At 44.2% G+C, this 12,847-nt stretch overlaps 1 protein-coding gene across 1 annotated transcript in view; it reads right to left on the bottom strand.

Annotated features, from left to right (window-relative positions):
* Positions 1-9,939, bottom strand: part of dip2ba (disco-interacting protein 2 homolog Ba) — a 45,585-nt gene extending 35,646 nt beyond the window's left edge. Inside the window, exon 1 of the mRNA XM_083976060.1 lies at positions 9,676-9,939. Within this exon, the coding sequence (XP_083832186.1) occupies positions 9,676-9,760 (85 nt within the window). The 5' untranslated portion in view covers positions 9,761-9,939. The remainder of the gene's footprint in view (positions 1-9,675) is intronic.
* Between the last annotated feature and the right edge of the window lie 2,908 nt (positions 9,940-12,847).

The raw sequence follows: 12,847 nt of genomic DNA, 5'->3' as shown, positions 1-12,847 counted from the left end.
ATAAATAATTGTCACGTGGTTTTCTATGCAAGCACAAACAATTATTAACACATCTGACTCAGTGATACCGCACATCTGGCAATGACTCACTGACGTTCCTGGCTTATCTTTCTGAGGTGTGTCGAGATATATTTACCAACAAGCGTGCGCACAAGTAGTTTCAAGGGAAAGTTTAAATCTGTGGCAATATAACTTGAACTCTAGTGGCTGTTTCACTGCAATCACGATCAAATCTTTTAGATAACATCCAGAACAACAGTCATCCATGTGTCGTCACCGTCTGTGGGAGTATTTAACACCACACAAACCTGCTGTACAGCCAGGGCCTCCTACTGATACAGCAGTGTGAAAAATACTTTGCGTTGACATACTGTCACTACTCGCTCCACAGACCATCCAAACTCATCTCATTCAATGTTAACATTACAGAGACTCGTCTTATACTCACAACGGTCATAACAACACAGATCAGCACAGACACGGAGGCAAACAACCAGCGATCTCCAGGAAATGAGAACGGCCAGTAACTATAGCTGTGATTCTACCATGTGTCAACACATTAACCCAATGTTTCCATTCAAAGCAATAAACATCCAACATGGTGAGTTTGCACCTGCACAGAAGCCAGCGTTACCGACAGTTAGGGATTAAGAGGTTAAAGCCACACCCAACCTGTGTGTTTTCATGGCCTTTGTTTTACCTCTTTCTCTCGGGAACTGAATTAAAGGGGTCCATGACTACAAGCCAAGCACAAGCACAATGTGTTCCAAGGGGCCAAGAGGGGAGATACACATCGGCTTGTTCAGGAGGGTTTCCTGAGGACTTCTACTCACTGGGCCTTTTTGATAATCCTTTGGCTCCATGCAAGAATTAGGAAAGGAACCATTCAAATGCACGGCACAGGTCCAAAAGGGAAAACAAAACAAAAAAGTGACCCAATGAGTGACTGACAGATATGCGGTTGACCTTTTGGAAACTTTCATTGTACATATACAGAAAGTAGTGCTTTACCCCTGAGCTCTGGTTTCCCATCAGCCCTTCCTGTGACGCAGGCCTGCGCTTTCATATATAGAAACTGACCAGCTGCTGAGAAAATACGCTGTGTCCTTCATAGCCTCTTTAAAAGGCTGTAATGATCAGCTGTGGCCGATCAGCTGAAGAGGCTGGGATGACAGACACTGCAAAAGTGAGAGAAATAAACTATAGGTGAAACATTTAACAGCAGACAGCCAGTGTATTGGCTTATGTTCTGGCGGAGTTGCCACCCTGATAATTGTCGCAAAAGTCATCAATTTTTGAAGACCCAAATATCAGAAATGCCACACTAAGTCTTAGTGACTGACCCTCGGCGTTATAAATCTGAAGCAATGTAGAGACTTTTAAAGCTATATTTTTGAACGGTCTGAACAGCTATTGCTGACAGCTAAATGACATAAGTGAACTGACTTGTTTGTTAGATTCTTCAGCAAAGCCAAGGTGCAATAAAAGATACTGCATGACTTATTGCTTCATGGCACTCGTGTTGCTGTTCTGCTGTAAGCGTGTGGCTGGCTGTATTCAAAGATGTAATCAGTTGGCAGAATTGATATGCAGCACCACAACAAAAGGGAAATGCGACTGATTTTTATTTTCATGATGTGTTTCGGGGAAGCTTTGATACCAGGTGCCAAAAGTCCCTGCAGTCACAAGCTACATTATCTGGTAGCCAACCGTTAGTTAAACACGGACACAGTGTGAACTTGGTGATTTTGTGCTTCACAGAACTCCTGTTTCCCCCAAAACAATTGGACGCACCACCAAGCTGAGCAGACCCTCACTGTGACGAAGCACTTGTGTTGATTTTTATGGCAAAACATGAAGGCAGCCGCCTGCAAGCTAAGAAATTAGCCTCCGAACTAAAAGGCATCATTTGGTTAGCAATGATGTCGAGTATACAAAATGTGAAGGTAACATGCTAAACACATCTAAAACCACTGCTATGATGCTTTAACAATTAGCACGCCTATAGCAACTTTCTCCACGGGTCAGACAGCAGGCCGATTGGCCTGAGGAGGGCGGTTCTCAACAGGCCATGGTATTTCACACACAACCCATGGGCGTAACAGTGACCCACATGTAGCGGCCAACTAGCCAGTTGGTTGGATGTGGAAAGTGTTTGCCACTGGCTGCTGTCTCCACTAGCCAGAAACATTAGCCTCAGCGAGAAAGAGATACACACAATTAGGACTGACTCCTTGGGACTTGGAGAGGGTGGCCTCCGCTGCAATAATGGCAGAGCTTTTGTGTCAAAGAGATGCTTGTTTTCTCCTCCTCAGGCATGAAAGTGAATTTGTCTTGCCAGCCAGGTCTATTTATATTCACAAGAGCATTCTTCAGCATTAGCACAGTCACATGGCCTGCCGGGCAGTGGATATAGCCCTAGTGATAGATTGTAAGGGGCTCCACGTCAGCTCCGAGTCTGACAACAGAGAAATGCAGCACACCTTGGTTTCTGTGTCACTTCCACTGAATTCATCATTTAGCCCACGAAACGTAAATCAGCGTGCACATTACTCATTGTCTGATGCGTCACAGCATGGGCCCCTGACTAAATGACTGTAGGCCACGAAAGCAGTCTGAGCGAAGATTGCGAAATGCAACGTCAAGCTGAGATACAAGTTTCTGAATGAAGGTGGGTGGGTGCACAAGGGGTCTCATATCTCAAGATCCCCATTCAAGTCTTCTCTTATGATGAGTCACAGTTTGCATCACACCTTTCAACTCAGTAAACAGGAGGTTAAAACAGGTTATTCTCACTTTGTGCTGGACAGACGTGCCCCGGAGAGGAAGACACACCTAATTGCAGTGACTCACAGATCACCGGTAAGACAGAATCCAGGCTTCACCTCACCTGTAAACATGTCCTATTGCTCACATTGCTGGTTCAGCTGGAGATATACACACGCCACGTGGGTTTACATTGCCACATCAATGGACAACTTAGTGTAATGTGAAAAGTGTATTCATTGACCGCAGGGCACACACCTCCATTAACTTTCTGCCCATAACAGGAAGGCCACAGGAAGAGCACAAGGTCAGACACAGAGCAGCAATGTTCAGCGGCGGTTCAGTCCTGCTAAAGGGCACTTCAACAGAGTGGATGCTCGCGAGCACAGGCACTTCAATCAGAGTCTTTAATGGCTATCACTCTACACACACACACACACACACTGCTGCCATGTGTCATCTCACACACCCACAACAACTCCACACTGAGACTGGGCAATGACTCAGAGATCATATTGGTGGATTAATATGGTCAACACATCATCATGTTACGTTATCCTTGGACAAAAGTCTGTTCTCTTCCAGCAAAAGAAAAATTTGTCATTAAAGGGACAATGAGGAGTTTGTATTGGGTTATAAAAAAAGTCTCACTTTAATGTGGATGAATCTACGTTACCCACAATTGTTAATGGGTCCATTTTCAATAAATATATAGTTTTGTCTCTATCGTTATTTTGTTATTATTATCAGTGGTGGAAATGCTGGGCGAGCCAACCAGTGTTTCCTTACTTTTAGTTTCGCGGACGTGGGTCATGGGAATAATGCCGCCAAATTGCCGTTTATAGTCGGAACTACGACGGTTACTGATCGTCTTCGAACCTCCAACTTTCATTCTTGATGAATGAAAACATTCTTGGCAAGACATCCATCTTGCACCGGTCCAAGAATTTCACTGTGCACGCGGAGGCTCATGGGAAATGTAGTGTGAAAACACTTCGCTTTCCAAAACTCCTCGTTGTCCCTTTAACATATCTTAACAACAAGCTTTACAACTTGTCCTTTGAGGGCTGTGAGGGGCTGGAGCCAACCCCGGCTGACAGTGGACAGGGGCGTGGTTCATCCTGAAGAGGTGACCAGTGGATCATCACAGGGCTGTGGAAACTCTGCCTTCATAGTGTGGGAAGAAATACAGTGGGAAGAACCCCCTGTAGGCACACACAGACACCCAGCCCCATTCAGCCCCTATGTGGAACAGTGGATTAATGCTTTAAGTATATAATTACCCTTTTTCAACACTAAACTCCTCATATGTCATTCTGCCCTCCCTGGCCTGACATTACATGCAAGCTCATTCAACAAGTTTAGCATCTTCATAATAAAGACATGCAAGAGCTGACGAGAAGGTTGACAAGATAGCTCCTGAAAGTATTTCAAAAGAGTTAGGTTGGTTTTTCTGTTCCTATGCATGCCCCAACGTCTACCAGGGGAGGATGATGACGTCACGTGCCCTAACCACACACACGCCAACACACCCACACCGCTCTGTCAGGGTGTCCTGGTATTTAATGAGAGCATGTGAATAATTCAGCCCACTACTGGCCTGGAGGAGTCGAAGGGACTGCAGCCATCATTAACTATTCACAGAAACATTATTATGTCACATGCATACAAACATACTGTGTATACTACACACAAACACATATCAAGGAAGACCTTTGCCAAGACAACCCAACCATCTGCTTGGGCCTAAGGTCTTGGCTCTGAAGCTACAGGAAGATGCCTTTTGGATTCTGGTCTGTTAGGAGCTTTAGATAAAACCGACAACGGCTACAAACATCTCAACAGAAAAACGAGGCTTCATCTGAAAACTCTTTAGAGTTATTAAAATGTGATGAAAAATGGTGAAGAAACGTCCAAAGTTGTTTTGCAAGCACAGCTGGGCAGTAAATCATTTTTATTGTTAATCACCCCTCTTTGTATTCATGCTTGTGTTGTAAGAAGTACCACAACTCATATACAACTTGTTGTGTCTAGGTGAAAAATCATTTATATTTTGACCAAATTCTGTTACAGACAATCGCTCAATGAGTTTTAATTATCCACATTTTTAGAAAAGTATAGCATCATGTTCCAGGGAAAAAGAACTGGAGAACTGACCCAATGGAATAAACAACATGAGTCAACCTTTTCACCATGTCATTTGATACACTTCTGCACATAGTAGACACAGGAAGTAGATGTTCCCTGTTTGTTTCAGCTGAGAACATTTGTTGCATGTCACCACACACACTTTCCCTCCCCTTTAACTCCTGTCTCTCCAAAATCCAAAAAAAAGCCATGTGATAGTCTGTAAAAGACATAGCCTAAATGAAAATATTACTAAAATTTTGATAAACAATATCAATATTGATTTTAAAAAATCCCCTGTCGTATATGTAGGATAAGTGCACTCACTTGCATATGTTAGAGTTGTTAACAAAGCACGCAGGAACAGTTTTGAAAAGATTTAATTCCAGGCGGAAACTTTAGTTTGACAATCACTGTAGAGAGAGAGGCCCTGATCTATCCTTTTATACCAGCGCAGACAGGACTTTCTATCACACATCTGTCTGTCTCATTATAAGCACTCTGCCTCACTACTTACAAAAAAAAACTGTTTGCTACGTATCCCATTAATGAATGATACAGATAGAGTAGAGACATGTCTTCACAAACCTCCTCCATGGCTGGGAGGAGGGTCCTTCTCAAGGATCCATCAGGCCTTGTCCTACTTGCTGTCACTGTTGGCTGGGGTCAGGAGGATGGATGGCTGATATAGAAAGGGTCCATATCAGTGCTGTCATCCTCTGCTGAGGGCCCTATCCCTTAATAGACAAATGAGCCCCAGTCTGCTTCTGTTGGCTGGTTAACTGCAGTGTTTCCCCCAGAAAATGTGTTAGTTAAGGTGGTGTCTGTCCTGTTGGCGGGGGGGGGGGGGGGGGGGGTGCGCGAGCGGATCGATCGATCGTCCGGGGGGGGGAGGGGGGGGGGGGGTTCGGCGCGCCGTATGAAGTTTCACCACGCGCGCTGCTGTTATGCATGCGTGCTTCTCTGTGGCGTGTATGTGTGTGAGAGGATGCGGAGATGAATGAAGGCGCTCGTCCGACGGGGGGGGGGGGGGGGGGGGGGGGGGGCGGCGGCGAATATCGCTACATTTTAATTTTTTTAAGACGTTAGTTTAGGCGGCAGCTCATTCTTGTTAAGGCGGCCGCCTTAACAGGAAAGCGCTGCGGGAAACCCTGTTAACTGTATGATTGGCCCAGAAAGGAAACAACTGGCAATAATCTGGACTGTTAGTTTCTACGTGTGAGATGCAAACAGAGGGTGAAACTGCATCTCCACAGACATGTGCATGTGCACACATGAGTTTAAAGGAATACGCCAACATTTTTTTTTGTGTGTCTTGCCTCACTCCCGAGTCCATGACAAGCAGATAGACACCATCCTTTCGACTGTGCCGTATCGCCTGTAATTAGCTTAGCTCAAACGCTAGAAGTGTATAGGTAGTGTTAGCCTGCCTCCTACCCGAGCCGAAATCAGCAGTCAGAAGCTGATTTCATTTTAGCTCGAAACTCTGTAAATATATCACTTTATCGACATTTCAAACATTTTTAGGCGAGAAAGTAGCCGTTTAGATCAGCAGTGTGTCGTTAATTTGTCTAAATACCAGCTGTTTACAATTTTGCTAGCTGTTGTGACCAAAGCACTTCCGGTTACTTTCACAAAATAAAACACCCGTTGCCCTTTACATACAGAAAACCATGACGATAGAATTTGTGCTTTTACTTTGAAATAGGAAGCTAACCTACCCTCGATGTAGCTAGCTTGAACCAAAATAAACCGTCTTTGCTTGAACCCTCCGTTTTGACCGATCTTGTCCCGTTACCGGCATTTGACCGCTCAAGATGCCTTACCGGAGAGTTTTGTCAGCTCTGAGACAAAGATCGGCCCGCCGGTTTCCATTTAGAGTTGCTGAAGAGTTTCTCTGATGACTTTAGGTGGAGGCAGGCTAACACTACCTATACACTTACAGCGTTTAAGCTAAGCTAATTACAGGCGATATAGGCTCCCTCGTTACTGCATGCACAGTCAAAAGGATGGTGTCTATCTGCTTGTCATGGACTCGGGAGTGAGGCAAGACACGTAAAAAAATAATTGTTGGTGTATCCCTTTAAAAGCTCAGAAGCAGAAAGGGTCTAATGCCAATCACTTGAAGTAATATTTCCATGCGAAAACAGCGTGTCAGTCTGGAGTGGACCACCAGCTACACAGACCATAAATGTGGAATTCTGCTTGTGTCAGCAACATCAGCTTTCAGTGTAACACACTTGACAGACGGCAGGGGATGTCAGCCAGGTAGGAAGAGCCAGACGTGACCTTTTACCCCCTCGCCCAGCTGAGAGATGGCAGGGTGAGAGGGGTGAACCTCTCCCAGTAGAAGCACACACACACACACACACACACACACCACACGTCATCTTCTCAAGTATGACCAGTCCCCAGCCCCTCCCTTCTCTTCCTATGGAGGCAGCTCATTCCTACGTGCACACAAAGACTGGGTTCAGCTGAATGGCCTAAATGGCAGCAGAGCTCCTGGCCATGGCGGCTCAGACCAGCTGAATGGTCCTCATTGTGTCCCCATGGTCACAGGGGGCTAGCAGAAATGGGTTGTTTTTAAGAGGCCATTTGGCAGGCCTGTGTTCTTATCCGAGCAACGTAGGAACAGGCATTTTCACTTGGTTCGGAGGGAGGGGGGGGGGGGGGGGGGGGGCTTGTTGTGGACTCAAGAAAAAGAGCCAGAAAGGTGGTGACATGCCACATGCATCCAGTCGTAAATGGGGCTATGATATTTGAGAGCCGCAAGTTGAAAAGCACTGAATTTACAAGCTTTGTTGTCAGACGACAAGTATTGTGCAGACAACCTACAATTAGTAAACCTGAGCACCAGGACAATGTGAATTTGGTCGTATATCTTCCTTTGACAATAACAGCTTTGGTGACAAACTCAGGTCTCGTGTTTTTCTCACAAGCACTTGAATGCACCAAAAGAAAAGCTCTTCACAACTGCATTGCAACACATGTTTGTACTACTGTACAAATAAAGGTAACATGTTTTTCACTGTTATGGGATAAAGCAAGAAAGAAATCTCTGGTGGCAAAGTATGTCATCTACATGACTGATTCTACGATGGAAAAATAATACAGAGATTCAACATGACCATAAAATCAGTCCTGATCCTTGATTTACGACAGCACACCCAAAGATGCACTGTATAGTGTAAAAAAGTATTATCCATTTATGGGAGACACATTCCTATCTTCTGAAGGTGTACACTGTATATAGCTATATTAGTCACCCCTACGATGACCTTTGATACAATTCTGTTGAATTGCCTGTGATTTAAGGTGTAAACTCTTCTAAAAACATCCTAAAATCACTGCTGTAACTCTCTAACAGTGTGGGCCTACATACTAAATACTATCTGATTCACAGCTGAGTGACACATTAACCTTGGAGGTCAGCTCTTCAAATCCCTGCAGATGCATGCACCAATATAATATACATTCAGTCTGGGCTGATATGGTGTATTGATCAACCCAATCTTCTGATAACTAACAGTAATTCACCTTTGAATATGTTTTCTTGTATCTTTTAACCATCAAATACAAAATAACCATATCTTTAAGGTCTAAACTACCATATTCCTTTGTACTGGCTTATAGCCTAACAGACGTGACAATTATTGTTAACCTACCGCAGGGTTCTCCACAAATATAAAATACTGGTTATCTGTTTAAAATAAAAAATTGTCAACTAACCCCCCACTAATCAGCGTGCAGGATGACTGGATACACCTCATACTGTCAGGGATGTGTGATAGTGTGTGTCAGTGGTTGTGGAGCAGGACAGCTGCTCTGGGGGAGGGGTTGATTTGAATATGCTTTGGATGAATGAATGGTCCTGATATGTGTGAAATACAACAAATAGCACACGCACGCACACACCTGACACACATCTCACACAGGGACAGCGTAACCCACAATGAGCATCACGGCTATAGGCAAACCCCTAATTCCAGTAATAGCAGGTTTACACAGGTGTACTGCACTCAGCTCTGTGCACAGCTTGTTGGTTGCTCCAGTGGACGTCACTGAGGTCATACACTAGCTTTGGGAATTAGTGGCACAGTCATTTATAACAGCCTGTGTTGTCTTCATATGACACCAGAGCCAGATCATGCCTGCAGGCCTTCTTGTCATTACCACCTCAGCTCTGTGTCTGTCACTGGAAGTCACAGTTATAACGTGATTACAACTGATTTCCAGCAGCAACTTGAGCCACAAATGCCAAGTGAAATGATTATAAGGCGTCTAAATGGAGGCCAGAGGTATAACTATAAGGTGACAGGGGAAGGGGGTCACTCTTGATGATGATACCCCCAGACAGACCTCACCTCTGCCGGTCTGTCAGGGGCAGCAGGGCGGACTCACACTGCTAACTGGACCGGATATGGTACAGAAAACACGTCTTTGCAGCGACGTTTGGCTTCAAAAGAGCCACTGTATGGTTGGATATGAGAGGAGGAGGAGGGGGGGAAAACACGAGGATGAGGTTGAAAGCCCTTTCTCTTCATCCAGTACAATGCTGTCTGACTGTCTGTCATGCCCGGCTAGCTCCCACATCCTGTATTAGCACAAAACGAGCTAGTAGGTGCCACCACAGCCTCGAGTAGTGCGCTCATTCAGATGAACGGCAGTGAAATAACAGGAGGGACACCTCTGATTTAACCACACAGAGCAAGACATATCGATATCTTTAAAATCTGTCATAACATCCCCCCCCCCCCTCCTCCTCCCCGCCTCCCTTACCTTCAGACAGCTCCAGATCCAACTCCGCCAACTGGTCTCTAACCTCCTTTGGCAGGGCGGACAAATCCATGCCGCGGTCTGCCATGGCTCCGCCGAGAAACACGAGTGCAGTCTGGTTTGGAAAAGGAGCCCGGGCCGCCGCCGCCGCCGGGGAAGTGTTAAAAAATGTGGATAAATACAACGCCTCTCCCCTCAAGAGGCGAAACAAGCATCAGAGTGGGAGAGACAGTCCATCCGCACGGCTCGCCGCTCCGCCATAATGGGAGAAACTCACCAACGGCAACCAGCGGTCACGTGACTGCATTTACCTCCCCACGCCTCTGTGTGTGTGTGTGTGTGCGCGTGAAGTCACCGCATCCATCCGAGAGCAGAGCACGGCGACACCGGTGCTCCCTCTGGCGTCTCTCAGGCCGCAGCGCACACACACACACACACACACACACACACACACACACACACACACACACACACACACACACACACACACACACACACACACCTAGGCTACCTGCCAACATTGGGCTGTGGGAAATTTCCCCCTGTCACATAATGATCCCCCACAAATCAAATCAAATCAAATCAAATCAGCTTTATTTATATGGCACTTTTCATACATTGTAGTAACACAAAGTGTCTCACTGAGGATAAACAAAACAAAACAAAAAAACACACCATGAAAACCCCAAACCTCCCACCCCCACAAACTCGGATAGCCTACACAATTACATACTCACGCACATAGACATACCCACACACACAATATCAATCACCAAAATAAATACAAGGATGTAAACAAAATGACTTTCAATTGCCACAGCTTACAATACATTGTGCTACAATATAGCATAGCCTATAGCCCAGTGGTGCTCAAAGTGGGGTCCTTGAGGGGGTTCAAGGGGGTTCCCAACTTTTTCTCAGAATTTTACCACATTTTTTCCCCTGAAATTTCTCAAAAATGTAACGCCATTGGCCCTAATTTGAACATACATTGACAAAAAAAGTGGTTATTCAGTCTCAGAACAAATATTTGTGTACATTTTCTGGTGTTTTTTGTCCAAATTTTGTCCAGTGGGGGTCCGGAGAAGCCCCTGGCTGCAGCCCTCAGATCGGGCGTGGCTCAACATGGGAGGAGTCAAACGTTGATCAACGCCCACCCTGATCTGCAGGCTGCAGCCAGGGGTACTTGGGGGTCCGTGGTCTAATTTGTGTCAGTATAGGGGTCCTTGATGTAAAAAAAAAAAAAAAAAAAAAAGTTTGAGAACCACTGGCCTAGCCTATCAGAAAATGTGTGTTAAGTGCAAGTGCAAACATTGTGAGAGTGTCAGTGAGTGTCTGTGTTATGGTTGAGGAGCCATCACCAGTCAGAGGAGGAACACAGCACATGAATAGGTAAATAATTATTATAATTTCATCCCTCAGACACATGTTCAACTCAAGAGCATGGTAAAGATTTGATGCATGCCTGTGTGAACTTTGAGCCCAAGGGCCAGGGGGTCACCTGACACCTGTCTGTGCCCATATGACATGACATGACTGTCCACATCAAGTCAGATAGCCTAACTGACCGTTAAGGAATACAAAATGACTGAAAAGAGAGAAACCACATAAAGCAGTGTGAAAGAAAAAAAACGATGATTGTAGAAAACCCCAAATACTCGAAAAACCTGATCAATCTGAAGGATTCACTCACTGGTCGGATGAGAACTTTGGAGTGTCGTATATTTAATCAGAGCTCATTAACACTGCTTTAGTATGTGCACAACAGTGCACCAATCACAAGAGACAAATTTTATAGATAAAAATAATCTGAATCAAAGCAGCTGAGGGAGCGATATCCTGTGGTGACACTTATTGAGGTTGTATTCACTAATGAACGCTACAAGACTAAAACAAGTTCTTTGGTATGGTTTAGCCTAATAGTTAGTTGGTGACAGTCATACTTTCTCAGACAAATTATCAGGGGCTTTCACTTGTACACTGGTGGGGGGGACAAGGAGGGGGCGTCATACACGAAATACAAGAAAATAAAAGACATGTAAGAAACATACATACAAACATGCATTAATGTGCATATTAACAGAAAACATGAAGATGACATAACAATCACCAAAGCACATTTATGTAATTGTATTATCCAGGCATAGACATTTAAAGTAGGCTATGTGTTCACATGTTCAAAACCATCTCCACCTCTACATGTAAAAAAATAAATTAAAAGAAGGTTAAGAAAATAAACATCTTCAGGAAAGACAAATGAGGACTGCATTTGACTATTATTTCACAAGAAATTCCCATCACACTATCCGAAAGTCAAGCATGTAGGTAAACACAGTGCCCTATAAGCCAACATAGGTCTCAGTTAGAGTCAGTCTGGTGTTATACCAACAATGAACAGGAGAGGCTCCCATAGCCAGAACAACAATCACTAGCATATATTTAGAGAATATTCAGTAATAACACCTTTACCTCAGGATAAGTTTACTTTTAGTCAGTCCACTAAAATTAATAGATCAGATGTAGTTGATGTATGCACAATCGTAAAATTATCTCTTCACTACCTGGCAGAAAATTCGCTCAACATACCTGTATGCCTTGTTAGAAAGTCATTCACAAATGCTTTGAATTTTTTTTGTGAATGAATCGAATAATTCACAGATAAATTTGTGGATTAGTTAAATTGGTTTGTTTATTTACAAGATATACTGTATTTGTGAGTTTGCAAATGAAAATGTTGTATTTGTGGGAGGTATATATACAGATTACACCTTTACATTCAGAGTGTCAATCTGTTGACACAATACAGCTGCAGGTGCAGCACATATAATTAGAATATGGTGGAGAATGGTTTTGTTGTTGTTTTCGTCTCATACCAACTCCTGAGGGAAATATCTGTCTCTCCGGCTGCTTAATGCTCTTCTACATTCACCAGGTAGTGTGTGCCTGCTGTTTGGTTGTTGGTATATTGTGTATGCTGTACACTGAGGTGTAGATCTGTACCTTCTGAAATTGATGCTATGAAACTGAGAAGATACAATTACGAGACAGGCAGCTAAAAATGATCTGAAACTTAGTGTGTTTCTAGTTTTTAGCAACTAGTGTCAATGAATGAATACATAGTCATTTCAATAATTGTTTCAGTGGGATGGAAACTACACAGTATAGGCAACATGAC

The sequence above is a fragment of the Trachurus trachurus genome (assembly GCF_905171665.1).
Source record: "Trachurus trachurus genome assembly, chromosome: 7".
NCBI lineage: Eukaryota > Metazoa > Chordata > Actinopteri > Carangiformes > Carangidae > Trachurus > Trachurus trachurus.
This window is presented reverse-complemented; position numbering and strand designations above follow the sequence as displayed.